Consider the following 25,637-nt stretch of genomic DNA (forward strand, 5'->3'; position numbering starts at 1 on the left):
CCCAGTGGGCACGGTCTTTGTCCAAAGCTCCTGGTCAGCAGCAAAAGTATTCATCTCCACCACCAATTCCTTCTTTCTGAGCTCCCCTCAGTAATGCCTCCTCCCCCATTCATATCCTCTGGAGAAACCACTCTCTCTGGCCCCAGAGGTTGGCTAGTCACTCCCTGGGGTGAGGCAGCCGAGCAAAGCCAGTGTCTGTCAGAAGCAGAGATGGGGTTTCTGTTGTGTTCACCTGCACAAGGGGGAGGTTGGAAGGGCAGCCAGGACCCTACAGTGGTCCAAGCAGCCTGGGGACCCTCCCATTACTTTCTCTGGCCAAGGTGGCCTGTAGACCCCAGACTTTCTCTACTCTTGTCCTCTTATATGACAGAACCAAGTCCCAGGAGGAGGCTTCTGCTGTCTGAAGACAACCCAGTGTCAGGGGAACAGTTTCCTATAGCACAGAGGGAGGGCATTGGGACCCCAGAATTCGAGGAGTATAGGTTGCTCTGCTTCTTTACTTGGGGATGGTGAAATGCTGGCATTGAAAATAATTCATTTTAGGGTGCTGGGAACCACATAATGGTTATACAAAAGACTTTTGTGCCTGAAGTTCCAAGGTCCTACGTTTAATACCTGACAGCACCGTAAGCTAGTTGAGTAGTGCTCTGGACATCTATCTATCTATATATCTCTGCCTTTCTCTCTGTATCCCTCACTCACTCAATATACATATTTTTGCGTGTTTATGTCACTTTTTTATTTTAAAAACTGTATTTTGTTTCTTCTATGAGAGAGACAGAAAACTAGAGTACTGCTTAGGCATATGTGATGCCAAGGGTCCAGCTCAAGACCTCATGGCTTTTAAGTCCAGGATTCTATTACTGCATTGTCTCCCAAGCAACAATTTTGAACTTTTTTTTTTTTTTTTTTTTTTTTTTTTTTTTTTTAGAAAACAGTATAATAACAAAGACTACGACGCTGGGCAGTAGTGCAGTGGGTTAAATGCACATGGTGCAAAGCTTAAGGACTCCAGTTGGAACCTTTGGCTCCCCACCTGCAAGGGGGTCGCTTCACAGCTGGGGAAGCAGGTCAGCAGGTATCTATCTTTCTCTCCTCCTCTCTGTCTTCCCCTTCTCTCTTGATTCCTCTCTGTCCTATCCAACAACAACAACAACAACAACAGTTACAGTAACAATGACAATAACAACAACAACAGCAACAAAATAGGAAAAAATGGCCTCCAGGAGCAGTGGATTCGTAGTGCAGGCACCGAACCCCAGCAATAACCCTGGAGGGAAAAAGAAAGAAGGAAGGAAGGAAGGAAGGAAGGAAGGAAAGAAAGAAAAAAAGAAAGAAAGAAAGAAAGAAAGAAAGAAAAAGAACCACATGGAAAACACCTATATTCTAGCACGTTATGATTGGGCCCTCCTCAATCGCTATCGAACAGGCTATGGCTGGTGCGCCGCTATGTTCCATCACTGGGGAGCCAGAGAGACCCGAACTGCCCCTGCGGCTACAGACAGACTATGACCCACATAGTCAACGACTGCCACCTCTCCAAATTCAAAGGAGGTCTCGAAACTTTACTTTACATCAGGCTCAACCTGATGCTGTTGACTGGCTACAGAAGAAGGGCAAACGCTAGAAGAAGAAGAATTAATATTATTGTTATTTCCTCTTGCCTTCTATCTGGGGGGAAAAATCACTAGAAGCAGTGGAATTGTGCAGGTGCAAAGCCCCAGCAACGTCCTGGCAGAAATAATAATAATAATAATACTGACAAGGAAAGGAAAATGAGCTCTGAAAACTGCTATTAGAATGTCCAATTCAAGTCACTAATGATTTTAGGAAGAAAAAGGTAAGTAGGGGAAGTGAAAGGATTAAGTGTTTACTGTTATCCATGGGAATATATCAGATGTTTTCTTTCACTACCTAATGTAGAAGTCACAGTGAGAAAAATGAGGCTTAACATAGTTCATCTGCTCACATAGGCTTTACTCAGGTCAGAGTCCATACCACTGCAGTCAGGACCGGGGGCTTGAACATGCACCTTTACGCACTGTAATGTATGCACTTAACCAGGTGCAACACCACCTGGACCCACCAGGGTCCCTCTTAACTACTGACTTTACAGATATCCCAAGCCTCCTGGCTCTGGGATATCTGCCTGGTCACAGCACTGTGCAAAATCCCTCCCCCCCCCCCAAATCACAACTTGCTGTGTCATAAAATTATTGTAAATAAGATTGAGAGGCTTACAAGATAGCAACAGCCAGTGAAAACCCCTTGGTTTAAAGCATTTTCTAGGCAAAAACTTAACTGTCAGCTTCTAGCCATTTTGCATATCAAAAGACAAGGCCTCCACACTTGGCCATCAAATGGAGGCAACTGAATAGAAATATGTCCCCCATGCCAGGGTGCTTACTGACACATTCCCTTACCCAGTTTCCCACAGACTCAATTTTCTTTGACATATATATCTTTCCTGCCTAGGAGGAAGGCAGTTGGCTCTCTTTTTCCTGTCAGGCCTCCCTCTGAGGCAGATGGCTCCTTTTTACTGTCCACTCTACCCTTCTCTGGGTGACTATTTCTTAACTTGCTTATTCCAATAAACTTTATGAAACCTTTGCAGTTTCCTGATTTTTCTCTCCCAGATCCCCCTGGACATCACCCACCATAAGAAGGCAAAATATGTCTTCACAGCTGACTGGGTTTCAAGGGCATGGAACACATTGCTAAAGCACAGAGAGTGAATTTACACAGACTGCCTGTCTGTCTAGACTCAGGATTTGCTGTCAGAGGAGTATACCAGTGGAGTATTTATCCCAGACAGAGCCAGTCACTAATCTCTCATTTCTTGAGAGAGAAAGAGAGAGAGGGAATATTATGGGCTCATTTGGTGGCTGTTTAGTAGCCTAGCAGGCAGCTCTAAAACAAAGATGCTCTTCTTAAATTTTTTTTTAACCAAAGCACTGCACCGTTTTGGCTTATGGTGGGGTGGAGAATTGAACCTGGGACTTTGGAGCCTCAGGCATGAGAGTCTCTTTGCATAACCATTATGAGGCCAGCGGTCTAGCTCAACCGTAATGCCAAGGAGGAGCAAGGAGACCCTGCGGCTCCCCCAGCTCCCTTCCTCCAGCCCTGCGGGCTTCCTAGGATCTGGCGCTAGCTTGTGGCTGCGCCCAGCCTAGGAATGTGGGGCTCAGCTGCGGTGGCTGCCCGGCGCTGACGCAGAGGCTTTTCCGCTCCAGCTGCGCCCGGCGGGCGACACAGCAAATTCCGTGGTTACACCTGGGCCATCCGGAATGAGGATTCCCCAATCCTCCCCCAGCCCTGAAGGCACGGCCGTGACCCCTGGTGGCCTGGCGGGCCAGGAGCACTAAGAGCCCCTAGCTGTCTCCTCTCAACTCACCCATACCCGTATCCCAGTTTACCCTTTCACCCATTCAACCTCCACTCGTGTTTCTGTTTTCTGTTTAATCATAATGTGTAATTAATATAATGACTAATGGGGTGTCTTGAAAATTCTTGGGTACCCAGGGAGGTGGCTCAGCAAGTAGATTTTTAATTTTTTTTAATTTGTGATTAATAGTAATTTACAAGCTTGTAAGATTACAGTTCCACACCATACCACCACCAAAGTTCTGTATGCCCAACCTCTCAGCTCCCGAATATAACCACTATAATTTTTCACAAGTCTTAGAAACATTTTTCTTGCTTCTATTTTTTCCCCTTTTAAGTTCATATGTCTCAGATCTCTAGATACCACATGAGTGAAATCACCTGATAGTTGCTTTTTATCTCTTATTTCACTAAGCATAATCACCCCCAGTTCCATCCATTTTGTCCCAAAGGACACAATATCATATTTTTTTTTATTATAAAGTACTATTCCATAGAATATATATCCCATAACTTCTATAGCCAGCCACCTCTTGATGGGCATTTAGGCTGCTTCCGCTCTTTGGCTATTGTGAATAATGCAGCATATGAACACAGGGGTGCATATGTCCCTTCGAATTAGTGTTTGAATGTCTACTGGGTAAATGCCTAAAAGTGGTATGGTATTGCTGGATCATGAAGTAATTTCATTTTTATTTGTGTAAGCACTCCCCATACAATCTTCCAAAGAGGCGACACCCATTTATTTGCATTCCTTCAGAAGTGTAGCAGAGTGTTCCTTTTTCTACACAACAATTTTTTTTTAGTTTTAATCTTTGAGCTTTATTTTTCATATGGTCAAATAGAAAATTTCTCATGAAACAACAGTTTCACATTCTTAAATTTATATGGAATTTAGGTGATTTAAACATGAACCTTCATGTGGTCAGGGAGGTGGCACAGTGGATAAAGCATTGGATATTCTTTATTTTTATTTCCCATGCCCATGGGGTTGAGTCTCCAAATATGTCTTTGACATGAAGATACTCAGCAGGTAGATTACTGCAGGGCTTGCTTGTGTGAGACTTTAAGTTAAACCTGTGCACTGCAAATGATTAAGTGGGGAGGTGTCTTAGTGGCAGAGTGCCAAATTTTCAAGCAGGAGGTCCTGAGTGTGATCTCCAGCATCATACACCAGACTGATACCCTGGATTCTCTTTCTTTTTCGTTAAGAAAACAACTGAATCTTTCCAGAGGAAGAAAGCAAATTATTGGACCACTGCTATCCATTTTTTTCCTTTTAAAAATTACTTTGTTGGGAGTCAGGCGGTAGCGCAGTGGGTTAAACATAGGTGGCGCAAAGCACAAGGACCCGTGTAAGGATCCCGGTTCGAGCCCCCGGCTCCCCGCCTGCAAGGAAGTTGTTTCATAGGCAGTGAAGCAGGTCTGCAGGTGTCTATCTTTCTCTCCCTTTATTCCCTTTCTCTCTCTATTTCTCTCTGTCCTATCCAATAACAACAACAACAATAACTACAACAATAAAAGAACAAGGGCAACAAAAGGGAATAAATAAATATTAAAAAAATTACTTTGTTAGTGCTTTAATGTTGGCTTACAAAATTATGACATTTCTGGGGTCCAGTTTTACACACTGAACTCTCTACCAGAGTCTTGCTCCCCACCCCACATAATTTTTACAGAGGGTGGGTTACTTTAATTAATTAATTAATTAATTTTTTGCTTTAGATATCTCTATTCTGCATATAAACTAGACCATCCAGTAGTTGCTTTTTTACTTCTTATTTTACTTAGCTCCAGTTCCATTCTTTTTGTCCTGAATGGTTGTATAACATCTTTTTAACTGCAGAATAATATTCCATTGAATATATCCCAGAGTTTCTTAAACTCTTTATCTATAAGTAGGCATTTAGGTCAGTTTAATACTTAGGTTATTTTTTATAGTGTAGTTGTGAATATACATTTTCTTTCAAACTGATGTTTTCTATGTCCTTTGAGTATATGCTTAGGAGTGGTACTACTGACTCATAAGGTATTTCCATTTTCTTTGCTTAAGGACTCTCCATACTATTCTCCATAGGGGCTGCAATCTCCCCCCCTTCAACAGCGCACCAGAGACCACAGTCCTTCTGTATGAGGTTTAGAATCAACTTGCCAACACCCTCCAGAAGCCAGACTCGAGTTTTGGTATGTTGAGTAAACACATAGGTTTTCTTACAGTGATGTGAGTTTTCAAAGCTACAGAAACCAGTACATCGATAAAACACTGCCGTTTTCCTGGAAGAACTTTTTTTGTTCAGTCTTCCTTTTTGTTCTATTTAATTGTGTGAATGATCTTATTTGGGTGCACTTTACAAAGGAGGAAACTGAGGCTCAGAGAAACGATATAATTTACATCAGATCTGATGGTGTGGAAGTGTTGGGGCCCAGCTCCTTGCCCACATCTGTCTACATCGGTCTACTTCTTGAATCTGTCCATTGACTCATCTAGGCTAATGGGCTTGGTTTGTGTGTGTCTGTAGTTGGATGTTTGCATGTAGGGTGTATTTCCATACACTCAGTGGAAAACCATTTGTTTAGAGATGGGATGAGCATTGGGAGGTTGAGTGTGAGTGCAGACATGTCTGCTTCACTGAAATGTATCTGCTATTTGTGTTGACACTGAGGTCAGGTTTTTGGTTGTGTGCCTACACTACTGGGGTTTTAGTAGGTGTCTTAGGGAGAGGATTTATGTGTATTGGGTAGAAAATGTATGCTAGGAAGATGAGAATGGAATATTTCTGTTGGTATATATTTTTCCTTTTTCCCTAATTTATTTATTTATTTATTTTTATTTTTATGAGTGTAAGCAAGACCAGAGGACTAGAGAGATAGCTTTGCCATGTGTCTGGCCCAGGTTTGAGCCCCAGAACACCAAAGGAGGTGTTTATACCACCAGAGGAAGTGCTCTTGCTATAGTGTCTCCTTATTTCTGTTTCCCTAAATAAAACAGTATCCTGAACAGTGAAATCACATGTGCAAAAAGAAAATAAAGAAGGAAAAAGAGGGGGCTGTTTGGTGGCACACGGGGCTAAGTGCACATAGTACTACAAAGCACAAGGACCCGAGCAAGGATTCCAGTTTGAGCCTCCACTCCCCAGTTGCAGGGGTCACTTCACAGCGGTGGAGTAGGTCTGCAGGTATCTTTTTCTCTCCCCCTTTCTCTCTTCCCCTCCCTTCGCAATTTCTCTCTGTCCTATCCAATTTTTTAAAAAATGGCTGCCAGAAACAGTGGATTTGTAGTGTTGGCACTGAGCCCCATTGATAACCCTGGAGGCAAAAAAAAGAAAGAAAGAAAGAGAGAGGGAGAGAGAGAGAGAGAGAGAGAGAAAGAGAGAAAGAAAGACCTGAGCACCACTCAGCTCTGGAATATACAATTCCAAGGATAGAACCTGGGACCTCAGGCTTTCAAGTCTTGTGCTCTACCATTAAGCTATCTTCCTGGTGGTATGCCTTTTCTTATGTGGGATTTAAATTATAAACTTGTTGAAAAAAAAAAAACTCTCAAAAGTTGAGAAAGTTGGTCTAGGAGGTGGTGCAGTGGATAAAACATTGGACTCTCAAGCATAAGGTCCAGAGTTCAGTCCCCAGAAGCACACGTACCAGGATGATGTCTGGTTCTTTCTCCTATCTTTCTCTTGAATAAATAAATAAAATATTTTTTAAAAGTTGAGAAAGAAGAACAGAAAGGGTAATGCAAAGCAGAAATTGACTGAGTTTGGAGTATTGCACCAAAGTACAAAAACTCTGGGGGGAGGAAGAGGGTAGATTTTCATTTTCACTATATGGGGGTGGGGGTAGGGGCACAGACGTTTGGTGGTGGGAATGGTGTTAATATACACTCCTATTAAGTTATAGTCTTATAAATCACTATTTAATCAATGTGAAAGAGGAAAAATAGATGCAATGTTCAAATTCTTTGATGCATAGACCCTGGTTCTGAGTATATATTCCTTCAATCTAAGCACTTAAGGTTTCAAATTGGTAACCTGGTTGAATTTTAACAGTGGGCTTATTTTTTTTTCTAAGATTTTATTTATTTGCTAATGGGAAAGAGAGAGAGAAAGAACCAGACATCACTCTGGTACATGTGCTGTCAAGGACTGAACTCAGTACCTCATGCTTGAGAGTCTAATGCCTTAGCCACTGTGCTACCTCCTGAATCACAGCTTAAATTGTTAATACATTTCTAATAAAACATTTTTAAATTTTTTTATTGTGAGGTTAATGTTTTACAGTTGACAGTAAACACAATAGTTTGTACATGCATAACATTTCTCAGTTGTCCACATAACAATACAATAATGAATTCTAATAATGAATTTTTTTAAAAAATACTAAATCACCTATAATCTTAGACCAAGGAGACCAAAAGCTGCAAGTGTTTCTCTGTCTCTCTCCTACTCTATCACCCTTTTCTATCAATTTCTGGCTATCTCTATCAAATAAATAAAAAACAAAAAAAATTTTTTTAAAGAAGACATCATAATTGGTGTACTGCACCACAGTAAAAGATTCTGGAGTGGGTGGGAGGGGGGAGAGTACAGGTCCAAAAAGGATGACAGAGGACCTATTGGGGGTTGTATTGTTATATGGAAAACTGAGAAATGTTATGCATATACAAACTATTGTGTTTACTGTAGAATGTAAAACATTAATTCCCCAATAAAGAAATAAAAATAAATTGTTACTATTTGGGCCTAGATACCCTCATTGCCTACTTTCTATTTCACTTCCCTCAATCACTCTAATGCTAACCCTGTCAGATAAAAGGACTACAAAAACTGGATAAGACCAGCACACTTTAATGATGGCCCTTTTGGTCACTACCAGGCCACCCCATCATCGGGGCACTAGTCAGGGAATCCTGGGATTCCTGCATAGAATGATGGGCCTAGGCCTCTAATAGATTCCTCTCTATACCATCACTGGCCATCTCCATCAGGAACAGCATCATGGACCCTCTTGTGGCCTCTATAGAACCTTGCCCTCAATGTGTAGCAACAATGGTAGGGACTGCCCCATTCTTTGAAGGGAGGCTGGGTCAAAATACTCTGAAACTTGAGGGAAACAGCTCTATCTCCACAAGCTTTCCTTGCACCTTAATATTTGTTTGCATGACTTATATCTCAAATCTCTACAATAAAAAAATTTGTGTTCTGTACACCTGATCACAGAATGAGTTGTAATTTTTTTTAATAGTTTAAAAAAAATTCTTGGATAGAGACAGCCATAAGTCAAAAGGGAAGAAAACAGATATATATAGAGACAGACATCTGCAGCATTGTTTCACCGCTACCAAAGCTTTCCCCCTGTAGGTGAGAACTGGGGGCTTGAACCTGGGTCCTTGTACATTGTAACACATGTGCTCAACTGGATGCACCACCACCCAGCCCCAGTAATTCTTTTCAAGAAGCCGGCATGACTTTTTCCAAGAGTAAACTGGTGGTCCTGGGACTTTCCATGGACCCAACCAGCTTCCCCGTAATAAGCCCATGTGGGTCATCTGCTGAAGAAGTGGCAGTGACTGACTGCTTTGCTGGTACAGAGCGTGCAGGAGTCAGACATTGGCGGGTGAGAACTGAGGTTTTCTTGCTTTATTTTTTGCACAGTGGATTTCTCTGGCTCTGTGATGAGATCTGCTTGGTCCTGACCTAAACTATCACTGACAGCACAGCCCCAGCCTGCTGTGCTCAGGAGTGCAGGTGCCAACAGTGGGGAGAGTCCTGGCTCCCCAGACTTATTTGCTGTGGGAATTGGCCTCCCTCTTTGAACCTCAGCTGCTAAAAGAAGGTCAAAATCCTTCTGCAAAGCTAGAGCAGCAACAGGTAGCTGATGTCACTGTCCAGCTATTGCTGTTATTTATTAAGAAACCATTTCAATGTAAAACAATAAAGCAAATGTGCAACTTAATAAAATGAATCGTGTGTGTGTCCTCCTGTCATAGTAAGAAACAGAAGCTCCTCAAATGTACCCCCAAGCACAGCCTGATAAACAGTTCAAAATATTACTTTGAAGTTTTATCACCCAACTACACATCCCTAAATGAAAGAGCTTAGTCTTGTCCATATAAAAATGTACATTTTTTTATGTGTTTGCTTTTTGTAAGTACGATGTATCAGTCGTCTACTTTAGATTCTACATATGAGTGAACTGTTTCCAAGATTCTGTGAGAACTCTGGTGGCTTTATCTTTGGAAGGTGGGGATATAGGGACTCAGAACTTTGGTAGTGGATGCACTGTGGAATTATACCCTGTAATCTTACAATTTTGTAACCCACCACTACCCATTATTAATCACACATAAAGAATGGAGGAGGGGGTTGGGCGGTAGCACAGTGGGTTAAGTACACATGGCATGGCACAAAGCGCAAGGACCGACATAAGGATGCCCGTTTGAGCCCCCGGTTCTCCACCTGCATGGAGGTAGCCTCATGAGCGGTGAAGCAGGTCTGCAGGTGTCTATCTTTCTCTCCCCATCTATATCATCCCCTCCTCTCTCCATTTCTCTCTGTCTTATCCAACAACAATGACATCGATAAAACCACAACGATAAAACAACCAGGGCAACAAAAAGGAAAAAATAGCCTCCAGGAGCAATGGATTCATGATGCAGGCACTGAGCCCCAGAAATAACCCTGGAGGCAAAAAAAAAAAAAAGGAGGAAATGTGCATCTTCTAAACCTTTACTAATTTCCCCTCCATATCTTTCATTCTCTTTATTTTTTTCCGATTAACCTTTTTCTTATGAGAGAGAGAGAAAGAGAGAGAGAGAGATTCTTTAGATGCCTTGGGGGTCAGGATTGACCATGGGTCACACACATGGCCAAACAACACACTATCCAAGTGAGCTATTTTTCCAGCTCCCATACCACTCAGGCACGTGGTCTAAGATGTTTGAAAGCCTGGACCTCTGCTGCAGTTTTTCACATGAACTCTTCTCTATCCAGTTCCTTTTAACCTCCTGCTTGGATTTGGATAAGCTAGGTCAGGTTTGCAGTCCTGAGTCTGCCTGTCAGTTTCTGTGTGACCTTGGACATGTCACTTAACCTCTCGAAGTCTCATTCCTTAACAAAGAGAATGGCCTGTGGGATCTGTAAATATCTTCTGGCTTTTGCAGGCTCTGTTGCCTTTTCTGAAGCAACTTCATGGGTAACAATCAGAGAAACCTGACATTGGAACCTAGTTTCCACTGGGAAGAGCTGGGTGAACTTGAGTGAATTGCTTTAAACTCTGAGATTTCAATCCCTCATCTTCAGACTGACTGAATGTTCAAAGGATAGGTCTCTATATTGTACAAAGTCACCTGTGGGTACTTGTTGGGGCAGATCTGAGAGGATGGAGAGCAAGCTGTCTCTGTGATGTATGAGAACTCCTACTGTTGTGTTTGTTCTTTCTGTTTTATATTTCCATCAGGGGTACACACATACAAGTCCAGCTAGTTGTACACTTGTGAATATGTGTGTGATGTAGATTCATGTGTATTCTGTGTATGTGCAACAATGTTCACCAGCAGAACCCTGGTCACTGCACAAACCAGCTCCCTGTTCTCAGCTGGGTCATCAAGGATCCCTGTGTCTCCACAACAGGTGGTGTCACTATCTCTGAGGCAGCTGTGCAGACCAGTTGAACTGTATGTAGATGTGACACTCTGAGCTGGAACAAGTGCTAGTTCCTGCAGGAGGTTCCTGTTAACCATTCTGATGATTGTGGACACTCTTGGCTTCCTTAACTGGCAAGGCTGATTGCATCTCCCTCCCCAGGCCTACAGAGCTGCCCCTAGTAGGTGGTGGATCCCAAGATAATGCTCAGGCCAGCTTCTCCAAGCTGAAGCACAGAGTAAGATAGGGATTGGCTCCAGGACACCCAGCAGCCTAGAATGGGAGGAGGGAGGGGTTTGACCTTCTGGTGAGGTGGAAAAGCCCTGCAGAGGCCACTGCTGGCAGCCCCTACCCTTCAGTGCCTCTTCTGGCTGCCCAATGTCCCCCACTCCACCCAACCCCCCCTTCAGCAGGCAGCTATCTGGGCTGGAAGCTGCTCCAGTGAGAGGATGAGAAGGCCTGTGCTCTGGCAGCCAGAGCTGTCTGGGCCCTGTGGCTGGGCATTGCCTGGGGCCCAGGATTCCTTATGTCTGGGGGGGGGGGGGTGCAACAGACTGGGTGTGGGTAATCCTGTCCCAGCCTCTAGCCCTACATCACCACCTGAACTGGGGTTCAATGAAGCACCCCAGAACTGGGTTCTGCTTGGGGGATTCTCAGAGGTTGCTGGAAGCAGAGGGGAAGATTACAAAGACATCAATTATTTTTGCTTTATTTTATTTTTTATGGGGAGGTTAATGATTTATAGTACAGTTGCTAGCACATGGATCTGATTTGTAGATGTCTACAAAACATTCTCACCTCTCAATTGTTTTTATGCTTAATGTAACATATTTCTTGTAAATCAGCTCCCCATCCCACAGAGGTATCTCTTGTTACTTGTGGAGAATATAAGTCATTAGAGAGGAGAAAAACTTAACTCTAAATCCAGCAGTACAACAACTGAGAGACTAATGGGAAGAGTTTTTGGAAACAAACACATACATACATCATCATGGTTCTGTTGCTGACAGGGTCAGGTGACTTGGGTTTACCCTATCTCCTCTCAGTCTCAAAATTCTTCATCTATAAGTAAATAAGTAAATGCATAAATACATACATAAATGAATGAATGAAGTGGGGACTGATCAGAATGCATAGAGATTCTGAGGTTTTGTCTGCTGGGTCTGGCACACAGTAGGTGCTCACTGGATGAGGGCACATAAACCACCTACTCTTAGAAACGGGGTAGGTGGGGGGGGGTTTTTTCTGGGAAAGTCATCAGACAATATTCTCAGACTCATGACAACTATGTCAGGGTCTGGAAGGTGCAGAGAACCCCATGGAACTGGGGTCTCCTGTGGCGGGGCGGCAGCAGCAGAGGTGTTTCCACCTGGACTCTATGCCTTGGCCACATCCTGTCCCCACCAACAACTGGGCAACTGCCCCTACTCACTCCAGGAGGCTGAGGGACAGCAGAGATGCGCGGGGGCGGAGCCAAGCCCTCAGCGGGGTGGGCGGGGCCTGCTGCCCCAGTCTGGCCAGGGTGGAAGGGGAGGGGGCTAAGAGCCTGGACGTCAGAAGCCAGCAGCTCCCAGGGGACCATTAAAGTCCCGCGCTGCCAGGCAGACCAGGGTGTCCGCAGAGGTCTTTCCTCCTCTGGCCGCCTCCTGCCATCAGCCTGGGCTGCCCATCCTGGGTAGGCGCCCTGTGAACCTGCGCAGGCCTCCCTCAAACCTCTCTCTTTAGTCTCCTTTCTCTGTCCCTTCTCTTCCTCCTCTTCTCTTGCTCTTTCGTTCCTTCTTTCTCTACACCTCTACTTCTATGTCTTCACGTTCTTTCCCCTATCACTCTGTATCTCTTTCTTTCCTCTTTTCCTACTTTTCATTCCTTTCTTCTTTCTACCTCTTTTTCTCTGTCACTTTTTAGTCTTTCTTTTATTTTTCTTGCTTTCGGCCTCCTTCATTCTCTGACATCTGGCTGTCTCCGTGTCTCACTCTCAGTCCTGAAATTTCAACAACACAGGAATGAGGGAGCCCTGCACTGTGCTTTGGGGGAGGTTGGTCCCTATCTTTTGCATCCCTGTCCTGCCCCTCCAGCTCCCCCTCCTTACCCACCCATCCCCCCAAAAAAAACAGCAATGGAGTCCATGTGGAGCCAGACTGTTAAAGAGGTGTTCAGGCTGTAGTGGACTGGTGTCTGTCTTCTGGGGTGGGGAGGAGTGGTGTAGCCCCAGTTTTGAAATGGTAGCTCCGTCCCACTTCTGGCCCCAGTTAGCCTGTGTCTGGGCATTTCTTTCCATGGTTCAGTCCACTCAGCCCCCTGGGATGGGAAGGATGAGGTGTTGGCTTCCTGACTCGGAACTGAGTTACGAAGTCTTGGCTCAGTCAAGGGTTAGCATCTTTTGGGGATGGCAAAGTGGGAGGTCACTCAGGATTTGTACCTTTATGTCTGCCCCCTTCAGGCAGCTGGCTCTGATTTCTTAAGACAGACACGTGAACTCTCTAGACAACTATGCCCCTGCTACCCAGCACTGTGGGGCTGGCAGGCCTGCTCTTCTGGGCAAGCCAGACAATGGATGCCATGATGCTCAATGCCACCCTTTTGGCCCGGGTTGAGGACACGGTTGTGCAGCGCCCCAGTGGCCTGGGGGTCCCTAGGTACCGGAGGAAGGGCCACCTCTCTACCCAAGACATGACTGCTTTGCTGGATTATCACAACCACATCCGGGCCAGCGTGAGCCCTCCAGCTGCCAACATGGAGTACATGGTGAGTGCCTGGGCCCTGCCCTGTCTGGGCCCTATGGAAAGGCAGAAATTAATACACCCATTTTACAGATAAGGAAACTAAGGTAAGGCTGACAAAATTGTTCACTTGAATAGTGTGCTGCTTTGCCATGCACATGGCCTGAGTTTGAGCCCTGTTCAACTATACTGAAGGAAAGTTTGGAGTTGTGGTCTCTCTATTTCCCCCCTTTGTTTAAATTTATTTTTATATTTATTTATTTATTTTACCCAGAGCACTGCTTAATTCTGGTTTATGGTGGTGTGGGGGATTGAAATTGGGACTTTGGAGCCTCAGGCATGAGAGTCTCTTTACATAACCATTATTTTATCTACTCCCACCGCATTTATATTTATTTATTTATTGCTACCAGGGTTATTGCTGGGGCTCAGTGCCTGCATTTCCACCTTTTTCCCCCTTTCTTTTATTTAATATTACAGAGAGAAACTGAGAGGGAAAGAAGAGGAGAGACACCAGAAAGTTTCCCTCTGGCAGGTGGGGATGGGAGTTTGAACCCAGGTCCTTGCGTACCATAACGTGTGTGCTCAATGGGGTATGCTACCACAAGGCCTTCTCTCTCACTTTCTGCCTCTGTCTCTGTACTGTATCAGAAAAATAAACGAGAAAAATAAGAATAGGAGGGGGCAAGGAGGGAAGAAGAAGAAAAGAAAAAAGAAAAAGAAAACCAAGGCAATGCTGCAGCCTCCCACCCCCACCCCACCCCCAGAGTCAGGGGAGGGGCCTGCTATCTAGGGGGCATCTGTCTATTCAGACAGTAGAATTAGGTCTGAGGCTCCTTCTACTTCAGAGAGGAAGTTGTTATCTCCATGTAGCTAAACAAGTAGTTGATTTGGTAATTTGCTTGAGAAGTAGAGGACAATAAGTTGGTACTATAACATTGGTCAAGATGATGCTAAAGGTTTGTTTTTGTTGTTGTCTTTTAAAATTTTATTCATTTGAGAGAAAGAGAGAACACAGATCTGGCATATGCTGCACTAGAGGTTCAACCCTGGGCTTCAAGCATGCAAATCCTGCATCCAGGGCCCTAAAAGCCTTGAGGGGGCTGGGCAGTAGTGCAGTGGGTTAAGAGCAGAGGGTTAAGCACACATGGAGTGAAACGCAAGGAACAGCTTAAGGATCTCTGTTCTAGTCCCTGGCTTCCCACCTGCAGGGGAGTCGCTTCACAGGCGGTGAAGCAGGTCTGCAGGTGTCTATCTTTCTCTCCCCCTCTCTGTCTTCCCCTGCTCTCTCCATTTCTCTCTGTCCTATCCAACAACAACAGCTATGACAACAATAACAACAACAACTACAACAGGCGCAAGGTCAACAAAAATGTGGAAAATAGCCTCCAGGAGCATTGGATTTGTAGTGCAGGCACTGAACCCTAGCAATAACCCTGGAGGCAAAAAAAAAAAAAAAAAAAAAGCCAAGTGGTTGATCACATACTGCTTCATCTATTTTGACTCCTCACTGGGGATTTGAAGGGTGTGGCAGGCTGGAATTCCCCAAGACAACTTGCTTTTTCTCCAGGGGTCTGACCTTCACACCCAGAACTACAAACCTGTGACAGGACCTTAACCAGAAAAGTCAGCAGCTGATCAACCTTCAGAACTGCCTGCCATGTTTTTCCCCAAAGAAGCAGGGCTGTGGCTCTCACTCCAGCCCTGAGCAGGCAAGCTGTCACTCTGGGAATAGAGGCCACAACTCCTCTGTACCACTGCCCCTCCCCGGGCCTATTATCTCAGGCTGGTCTGGGAGATAAGTAGATTTGCAACCTATTGTCAGTCCACCCCCTCGAAGACAAATATGTCACTCAAAAATTCTTCAGCTTTTTCCATATGTGCTAGATGGCTCCTCATCAGAACCAGGTGCTCTAAACTTTGGGGACCAGGTTTCTAAGCCCATGTGGTTTACAGTTCAGTGGGCTTGCTAAAAAAACAAGCAAACCACATACAGACTATAGTGTCCAGTAGTGAGAAGGAGAGGAGCAGGGACAGGAGCCAGAATGGCTGACTGTGAGGTGGGGGGAGTCATTTGTTTGTTTGTTGACTGACTCATTCATTTATTAACATGGTGACTAGCACATGGAAGGCCCTCTATTTTCCAAACAAATGACACATTTATTGAGCACCAGTTGTGTGTGCAAGGCATCTGTCCCAAATGGGCGTTTAATTATTGAGTGTGGTATGGAACAGAGAGTCAAATATCTCAGCAGGGATGCTGATGAGGGCCAGTGATTTTGGGGTGGATATTGGTGTATGCCTCCCTTCCCTTTGTACCATGAAAAGCCCTCTGACTTTTTTAAAATTTTATTTATTTGATAGGACAGGGAGAAACTGAGATGGAAGGAGGAGCTAGAGAGAGATAGAAAGAGAAATACCGGGGGTTGGGCGGTAGTGCAGCGGGTTAAACACACATGGCGCAAAACGCAAGGACCAGTGTGAGGATCCCAGTTTGAGCTTCAGCTCCCCACCTGTAGGGGGCTCACCTCAAAAGCAGTGAAGCAGGTTTGCAGGTGTCCATTTTTCTCTCTCTTCTCTGTCTTCCCCTCCTCTCCATTTCTCTCTGTCCTGTCCAACAATGATGACATCAATAATAATAACCACACCAATGATAAAACAAGAAGGGCAATAAAAGGGCAAAAAGAGTCCCAGCAGTAACCCTGAAGGCGAGAGAGAGAGAGAGAGAGAGAGAGAGAGACCTTTATCACTACGTCATTGCTTGTGAAGTTTTCCCCCTGCAGATGGGGACCAGGGCCTTAAACCAGGGTCCTTGTGCATTGTAATGTGTACGCTCAAAAAGATGTGCCACTGCCTGGTCCAAGTCCTCTGCTTTTCAAGTTGTACAATTCTAGGGAGATGTCCAACTTCTTTTTTTTAAGCTTTGCTAGTTAATTAATTAGTTAATTATGGAGACAAGAGAGAGAGCCAGAGCATCACTCTGATGCATGCCACAGATGATGCCACAGATCAAACTCAGGATCTCATGACTGAGAATTTAGTGCTTCATCCACTATACCACCTCCCAGGTCACTTGAGTCTCTCTCTTATGGTACCCACCAACCCTCCCCCATTTTGTTGTCACTAGCTGGCTTCTATACACAGGACAGATAACCAGCTAAAAAGCCCATGTTCCAGAAGACCTTTCTTTTCCACAGCCCTAAGGAAGTTCTGGCTCCCAGTGCACATCCTCATACTTAGCAGGTTTGTAAGGTGTTTATACACACACACACACACACACACACACACACACACACACATATCCCCCAGGGTTATTGCTGGGACTCGGTGCCAGCTCTATGAATACACTGGTCCTGGCAGCCTTTTTTTTTTTTTTTTTTTTCTATTTATTGGATAGGACAGAGAGAAATTGAAAGGAGAGGAGAAGATAGATACCTGCAGACTTGCTTAAGGGCTTGAACCTGGGACCTTGCATACTGTAATGTGTGTGCTCAACCAGGTGTGCTACCGCCCGGCCTCCAAGTCATTGCATTTTAACATGCCTTCACTCAGCTCTGCCTTGTGGTGGTGTAGTGGATGGGGGATTGAACCAGGGACCTCAGAACCTTCGGCACAAGAGTGTCTTTGCATAACTATTTTGCTATTTACCCCCACACCCTACTCATAAGGGGGAGTTTAACATCTCAAGCCCTCAGTTCTCACCTGCAGGGGGAAAGTATTGGTGAAGCAGTACTCCAAGTGTTTCTCTCTTTCTCCTTAGTTCTCTTTTCCCCTAAATTTCTCACAGTACAATAAAAACATAACAAAAAAGGGAGTCGGGCCGCGTTAAGTTAAGTCGGGCAGTTAAGCAGGTTAAGTGCACGAGGTGTGAAGCACAAGGACCGGCTTAAGGATCCTGGTTGAAGCCCCCAGTTCCCCACCTGTAGGGGAGTCACTTCACAGGCGGTGAAGCAGGTCTGCTGATGTCTGTCTTTCTGTCCCCCTCTCTGTCTTCCTCTCCTCTCTCCATTTCTCTCTGTCCTAACAACGATGACATCAATAACAACAACAATAAAAAAACAACAAGGGCAACAAAAGGGAAAATAAATAAAACAGATAAAAAATGTAATGACAGATCAGGAGGTGGCACAGTGGATAAAATGTTGGACTCTGAAGCACGAGGTCCTGAGTTGGATCCCTGTATCCCATGTGCCGGAGTGATGTTCTGGTTCTCCTCTCTCTCTTTCACATAAATAAATAATCAAATCTTAAAAATATGAAAAATCATAAAAAGACAACAAGTAAAAACAAAAAGTGAGTTCTGTTCCGATCACCCTGGCTTAGTCACTCATCAAAGATATTCTGGATCCCAGCTGAAAGCAGAGAGGGTGAGACTGAGTGAGGGAGCGAAAGGGCAGAGGACAAGGACCTGCTCTATGGTGGGACTTAGTGTTGACTTTCTCTGAGCCTCAGCTTTCTAACCCAATACATGGGTTTGCCACAAGGTTCCCAGGGATAAATGACTCCTAAATAAACACACCTCTCTGGACACTGTTGCGATATGGTGGCTGGTCTTCCTGAGGACTCTGTTGCCTCTCTTTCCTTAGATCTGGGATGAGCGACTGGCCAGGTCTGCAGAGGCCTGGGCCACCCAGTGTACCTGGGCCCATGGACCCTCTCAACTGATGAGATATGTGGGCCAGAACCTCTCCATCCACTCTGGCCGGTGAGTAACCCTCTGTCCTGCCTTCATTCAGTCATTCAACAAATGCAAATAAATGTATATGGAACACTTACTTTGCATTAGGTGCTGCACCTGGCACAAGGATGCAGTGGTGAACAAGGTAGAGCATTCTAGTGAGGGAGACAGGTGGTAACTGAGTGCACACATAGTGCGCAGGTTGTTTCAGAGGGAAAGGAGTGATTCTGAGATGCATGAGGCTGTATAAAGGGATGGAGGGTCTAGAGGAGCAGAGTTAGGGTGTAGGGGGTTGTTGGCTAGGTGTACCATGCCCAAAGTTCCCAGAGATCTGAGTTTGGTGAGCAAGTTCTTCCAATCTAACTTTCTTTCTTTTTTTTTTTAATTATTGTTGTTTTTAATTTACTATTTATTTTTGTGAGAGAGATTAGGTGATGCTCTGGTCAGATTTGGTACCAAGAATGGAACCTGGGACCTCAGTTTTGCAAAGTATGGTCTTTCCTCATTGAGCCACCTCCTCAGCCACTGTCTTGACTTTCTATCCTTATGATTTTTTTATTTAAATAAATATCTTGAGAGCTAGAGAAATAGCTCACTTGGGAAGTGTGTTGCTTTGTCATTCATGTACATGACCCAGATTTGAGCCCAGCCCCCACAGCATTAATGGAAGCTTTGGTGATATCGTGTTTCTCTCTCTCTTTAAAAATAAAATAAATGAGAGGGAGTGGAGGAGGAAAGAGAGACAGAGATAGATAGGAATGGGGGGGGGCATTCCAGAGTATGGCTGCATGATTTTTTTATATGTTTTTAATTTTTTTAAAAACTTTATTTATTTTTTATTGGATAGAGACAGAGAGAAATTGAGGGGAAAGAGAGATAGAGATGGAGAGAGACAGAGAGACACCTGCAGCCCTGCTTCACTCATGAAGCTTTCCCCCTGCAGGTGGGGACCAGGGCCTTAAACCTGGGTCTTGCGCACTGTAGTGTGTGCGCTTAACCAGGTGCACCACCGCCTGGTCCCGGCTCCATGATTTTAAAGATCAAACCCAGGGCCTAACCCATGTAAGGTATGCATCTGTCCACTGAAGTGCTCCCCCCCGCATCATGAGTTTTGACACAGAATCCTGGGACCTGAGTTTGTCCTATATGACTTTGGCAAGTAATTTTTTCTTTTTTTAAAAAAAAAATTGTTTATGGGAGTCGGGCTGTAGCGCAGTGGGTTAAGCGCAGGTGGCGCAAAGCACAAGGACCGGCATAAGGATCCCGGTTCGAACCCCGGCTCCCCACCTGCAGGGGATTCGCTTCACAGGCGGTGAAGCAGGTCTGCAGGTGTCTATCTTTCTCTCCTCCTTTCTGTCTTCCCCTCCTCTCTCCATTTCTTTCTGTCCTATCCAACAACGATAACAATAATAATAACTACAACAACAAAACAACAAGGGCAACAAAAGGGAATAAATAAATAAAATAAATATATTTTTAAAAATTGTTTATTTATTTATTTTCCCTTTTGTTTCCATTGTTGTTTTTATAGTTGTTGTAGTTATTATTGTTGTTGTTACTGATGTCATTGTTAGATAGGAAAGATAGACACCTACAGACTTGCTTCACCACCTGTGAAGTGACTGCCCTGTAGGTGGGGAGCTGGGGGCTCGAACCAGGATTCTTACACAGGTCCTTGCGCTTTGTGCTATGTGCACTTAATCCATTGCGCTACTGCCCAACTCCCCATAAATAAAATATTTAACAAAAAATAAATGGGCTTTAAAAAATAGAAAGGAAGGAAAAAGGAAATGAAAAAAAGAAAGAAAGGAAGGAAGGAAGAAAGAAAGAAAGAAAGAAAGAAAGAAAGAAAGAAAGAAAGAAAGAAAGAACTCCTCTTCTTCCTACACCATTCTGCTGTAACCTCACATAGGTGGAAAGGACAACACTCAGCACCAAAGCCAAGCCCTTAGTCAGGCTTCATGGAGACTCTGGGCTCTGCCTGCATTGCTCCCTATCACTGGCAGGTCTGGGACAGCACCATGTTGTGGGAAGCCAGGAGTGGTCTCTGCAAGCCCTTCAGAACAGACAAGAGAGATTTGGTCTTTTCCTCAGACACAATTCTCCTCTCTTCCTCCACTAAACTTACTTTCAAGACATTACTTGAAAGGCTCATACTGGGGGAGAAAAAAATGGCATCAGGGAGAAGCTAGGCCACTGTCAATCATGTGTTTCAATTTACCCATGTGTTTTCCCTTTTATGTTGTGATGATTATATCAAATATGTGTGAGGAAAAACGTTCTGGGCATCTACCAGAGGACTTTGCAGACTGCAGAGAGTTTGTTAAGCTGAGATACTATCTTTGCCTTCTCCTCATTCAGTACCCATTACTGGGGCCTCCAAGATGGTCCTGGTCCTCATCCTAAAAGGCAAAAGTTTTTCCATGTCTGAGGAGGTCACCGGCAGTGCCTGACAAGGACTGTGATTGAGGACTCACTAAGTGTCAGGCACAAGCAAGCACTTTACATGACTTATCATCTTCCCTTCCTTTCTCCCTCCCCCTCTCCTTCCTCCCTTTCCCTCTCTCCCTTCCCTTCCTCCCTTTCCCCTCCCCCTCTCCCTCCTCCCTTTCCCCTTCCCCCTTTCCTTCCCCCCTTTCCCCCCCTCCCTTCCCTTCCCCCCTTTCCCCCCTCCCTTTCCCCCCTCCCTTCCCTTCCCCCCTTTCCCCCTCTCCCTTCCCTTCCTCCCTTTCCCCCTCCCTCCCCTTCTTTCCTTTCCCCCTCTCCCTCCCCTTCCTCCTTTTCTCCCTCTCCCTTCTCTTCCTCCCTTTCCACCTCTCCCTCCCCTTCCTCCCTTTCCCCCTCCCTCCCCTTCTTTCCTTTCCACCTCTCCCTCCCCTTCCTCCCTTCCCCCTCCTCTTCCTTCCTTCTTTCCCCCTCTCCTTCCTCCTCCTTATCCTATTGGATAGAGACAGAAATTGAGAGGGAAAGGAGAGACAGAGAGGAAGTGAGAAAGAGAGATGCCTGCAACACTACTTCACTGCCTGTGAAACTTCCCCTCCCTGCAGGTGGCGACTGGGGGTTTGAACATGAGTCCTTTCTCATGGTAATGTTTGTACTCAACCAGGTTTGCAATCTCTTCTTTAGAACATACCTGTGAGGCAGGTTCTGTTGTCATCATGCTGAGCTCAGCGATGAAGAAGCTGAGGGGACTCACCTGGGAGTCCCTTCCAGTGTCTTCCATCTTTCCTGTTTCCCTAGGTACCGCTCGGTGGTGGACCTTGTGAAGTCTTGGTCTGAGGAGAGATGGCATTACTCATTCCCTTCCCCTAAGGATTGCACTCCACACTGCCCCTGGCGCTGTAGTGGCCCCGTCTGCTCCCACTACACTCAGGTACTTTGCCCATATTGGGGCCAGTGAGTGGGGAAAAAAAAAAGTTTGAGAACCATTATAGTCAATCTGCTTCCAGGGTCAGAGAAATAGCTCACTGAGCAGTGCTCCAACCCCAGCACCACAGGGAAGATACTGTGGGTGGCAGGGGACACTTCAATGCTATGGTGTCTCTCCTCCCTCTGTCTGTTTCCTCTTTGTGTGTCTCTCTCTATATGAATGAAAAATAAAAGTCATCTGGAGCAGTGAGGGTCTGGTTCCACCAATAACATGAAATAAAACAGCAGCTCAGGCAGCATGTCTGACTCTTAAGCAAGTCATCCTGAGTTTGATCACTGACATCATGTAGGCCTGAGTGATGCTGTGGTTCTCTCTGTGTGTCTCTTTCTTCTTCTTTAAAAAAAAAATTATTTATTCCCTTTTGTTGCCCTTGTTGTTTTGTTGTTATAGTTATTATTGTTGTTGTTATTGATGTCATTGTTGTTGGATAGGACAGAGAGAAATGGAGAGAGCAGGGGAAGACAGAAAGAGGGAGAGAAAGATAGACACCTGCAGACCTGCTTCACCTCTTGTGAAGCAACTCCCCTGCAGGTGAGGAGCCGGGGCTCGAACCAGGATCCTTAAGCCAGTCCTTTTGCTTTGTGCCACATGTGCTTAACCTGCTGTACCACTGCCCGGCTCCTTCTTTCTTCTTCTTCTTAATAAATGAATAGCTAAAACTGCCTAATCACTAGGAGGATGCAAAAGTTGATTTGAATTTTCTTTTAATTAATAGAATTAATGTCCCCAGCTCCTTCACCTTGGAACAGAAGGACTCCTTTTTCTAGGAAGCCCTCTTGTAATGCACACACCATGAACTAGGCCCAGGAACTTCCCAGCCCCAGGGAACCTGGGTCCATCTGCGTCCTGCAAATAGCCTCCCCTGTCTTTGTCTCTCTGCAGATGGTGTGGGCAGCTTCCAGTCGATTGGGCTGTGCCATCCACACCTGCCGCAGCATCAGTGTCTGGGGCAGCACTTGGCATCAAGCTGTCTACCTGGTCTGCAACTACGCCATTAAGTAAGCACAACCCTGGGACACAGGTGGCTCTGGGTGGGAGAGGGAACTTCCCAGGAGTGGGCCAAATTAAAATGACCATACCTAGAAGCTGGAGAGACAGCATGGTGGTTCTGCAAAAGACTCTCATGCCTAAAGCTGAGGTCCCAGGTTCAATCTCCAGCACCACCATCATTAGCCAGCACTTAGCAGTGCTCTGACATCTCTCTCAAAATAAATAAATAAATAAATAAAATGATTATTCCTTGCCTTCCTCCATTCTTCTTCTTTCTTTCTACTTTTTTTTTTTTTTAACATGAGCACTGTACAGCTTTGGCTTATGGTGGTGCAGGAGATTGAACCTAGGACCTTTGAGCCACAAGCATGAGAGTCTCTTTGCATCACCATTAAGCTATCTACCCCTACCCTGCCTTCTTCCATTCTAAGGAACCTCAGTACCATGCAATTTTATAATTTTATTTTATTTAAAAAATATCTTTATATTTTTATATTTTTTATATTGCCTAAGGCAATATACCTGCTTCACTGCTTGTGAAACTTTTTTTTGCAGGTGGGAACTAAGAGCTTGAATCTGGGTTTTTGTGCATGGTGACGTGTGCACTCAACCTGGTGTACCACCACCTTACCTCCCAGAACCATTTCTTGTCTGGGTGTGGTGCTGGATACATGCATAGAGAGCTCTGTTAGTTGATACTGGCAGCATCCAGGCTGAGGGAAGTCTCTCAGTTTTTCAGGGGAAGAAGCCAAGGCTTGCCACTGTGATGAACTCAAGTGGATCAGAGGCAGTGCTGAGATGGGGACTCCCATGTGCAGCCAATCCCCTCACTTCATTCTCTGAATCTATATCTCTGGATCTGTTTCTTCCAGGGGCAATTGGATTGGTGAAGCACCATACAAGATGGGGAAGCCATGCTCTGCTTGCCCCCCCAGTTACCAAGGCAGCTGCAGTAGCAACATGTGCTTCTCTGGGCTTAAATCCAACCGGCTCCTGTGGATATGAATTCTCCCTGGGCTTTGGTGGGCTGGACCTGATCCCACTTTTTTTTTTTTTTTTTTTTTTTGCCGACAGTGGAGGGAGGGGGTATGCCCCTTTCCAAAGGTGAAGTCAAGGAATAATAATTATTTTAGGACAGGAATTGAACTCACCCCACCAGTCAGAATTTCCCCTCTAGAGTCCTTTCTGTAAGTGTTTGGCAGACCCTCTTAGTCTTCCATCTTGCTTGGTTTCCTCTTTCCTCTGGTAAAAGGCCTGCAGCTTTTAGCCACTCCTCTCAGCCTGGGCTGGGTGGGGAGATGAGTGCAACTGCTTAGTGAAGCTCAAGCCTCAAGTCCCTTAGTCTTTGTCCATCCAATGATGTATCACACCGTCATCTTCACTCCGAAAAACACCGCCATCATTTGTTCCTGGGCTGCCTTTTGAGACTCTGTAGCCTCCCTCCCTGAGTCAAGAACATTTTTTAGCCTGAAATTTGAGGAAGTTATTGAAATTACCTTGTGAATACTCCACCTTCATTGCTTGTTAACAGCAGCTACTACAGGATCCACAGACCCCTCTTATAGAGGCTTACAAATGGAGCGTGACTCTCAGAGAGTCATAAAATTTGTCTGAGGTGGCTCCCAAGTTGGAGCTCAGGCTCTGACATGTCCTTCAGGCAACTCTGAAGAAACTGAGAGGCAGAGGCAAAGTTGGCCTGAGGTAGCACACTCTTTCTGGCACTATCTTTTTCTGTGTCTGCCTTGGCTTCTCTTTCATCTATATATCTGCGCTCTCTCTCTCTCTCTCTCTCTTTCATCTGCATATCTGCTCTCTCTCTCCCTCCTTCCCTCTCTCTCTTGCTCTCTCTTCCTTTCTTTCTCCCTTCCCTCTCTCTACCACCTTTTCTTCACCCTCCTCTCCAGCTTTTCTCTCCTCTCCTCTCCTTTCTTCCTCTCCTCTCTCCTGTCTCCTCCCGCCTTTCTTCTCTGTCCTTCTGTTTTCTCATAAACCATTTCCCTTCTCCCCACCCCATCCCACCCCACCCAGATCTCATGACACACAAAAGCACTTTTGTCTCTGAAGATAGTAAAATCGCTCCCTCAGACCTTGCCCTCCAGCTGGGCCCACTCCCTGATTCCAGGTCGGGCTGGAGGAAACCACATTCAAAGACTGAAATGGAAAGCAGGCCTCCTTCCTCCCCCCCCCCCCCCCCCGCCCCCAGGCACACCCCGGACCAAATGAGTTTTCTTTTCTTTGAGACCACAACCTGTGCCTATCATACATCCTCTTTCACCCCCAATAAAGTCCGTTGTGACCTGATCTTATGGCTCTTTCTAGTTCCTTCATCTCTTGACTCCTGGGGAAGTCAAAGAAGAGAGAAGGGACATGGAAGGGTGGAGGGTGGGTGGAGTGAGGAGAAAACCATGTCAAGAGGAAGACCAGGTAAGGCCTCCCTGGCCTAGCAGACCAGTCCCTCAGCCCCTACTTTGTGATAAGTACAATGGTTAAGTCAGTGGATGTTTGCTCAAGTTTATATTTTCACTTCATTTTATAGATAAGAAAAATGAGACTTGAACCGGAGTGTTCATTTCCAAATGGTGAAAATGGATGAAATAGTGAGAAATAAAAATACTGTATGACCTCATTATTCTCAGACTATTTTCCTTCTGTTTTTTTGGTGAATGGTGAGTAAAGAAGGACATTTTAAGTGCAAGGACAGGCATAAGGATCCCAGTTCGAGTCCCCAGCTCCCCACCTGCAGGGGAGTTGCTTCACAGGCGGTGAAGCAGGCCTCCAGGTGTCTTTCTCTCCCCCTC

The 25,637-nt window shown here is 45.2% G+C and overlaps 1 protein-coding gene across 1 annotated transcript; it reads left to right on the plus strand.

The window, feature by feature from the left end:
- The first annotated feature begins 12,616 nt into the window (after positions 1-12,616).
- R3HDML (R3H domain containing like) lies at positions 12,617-23,937 on the plus strand. The gene is made up of 6 exons (XM_007530881.2): positions 12,617-12,696; positions 13,462-13,766; positions 18,328-18,446; positions 21,660-21,792; positions 22,732-22,847; positions 23,712-23,937. Exons 2-6 carry the CDS (start codon positions 13,512-13,514, stop codon positions 23,842-23,844), a joined length of 756 nt encoding a protein of 251 aa, XP_007530943.1. The 5' UTR covers positions 12,617-12,696; positions 13,462-13,511; the 3' UTR covers positions 23,845-23,937.
- The last annotated feature ends 1,700 nt before the right edge of the window (positions 23,938-25,637 follow it).

This window comes from Erinaceus europaeus, chromosome 1 (assembly GCF_950295315.1).
Source record: "Erinaceus europaeus chromosome 1, mEriEur2.1, whole genome shotgun sequence".
Classification (NCBI taxonomy): domain Eukaryota; kingdom Metazoa; phylum Chordata; class Mammalia; order Eulipotyphla; family Erinaceidae; genus Erinaceus; species Erinaceus europaeus.

What these genes read in the sequence shown, in the direction of transcription:
- R3HDML (XM_007530881.2), top strand. Translation starts at nt 13,512, where the DNA reads ATGCCCCTGCTACCCAGCACTGTGGGGCTGGCAGGCCTGCTCTTCTGG. An exon ending in CTCTCCATCCACTCTGGCCG is followed by an intron (nt 18,447 to 21,659) that starts GTGAGTAACCCT and finishes CTGTTTCCCTAG; the next exon opens with GTACCGCTCGGTGGTGGACC. An exon ending in GTCTGCAACTACGCCATTAA is followed by an intron (nt 22,848 to 23,711) that starts GTAAGCACAACC and finishes TGTTTCTTCCAG; the next exon opens with GGGCAATTGGATTGGTGAAG.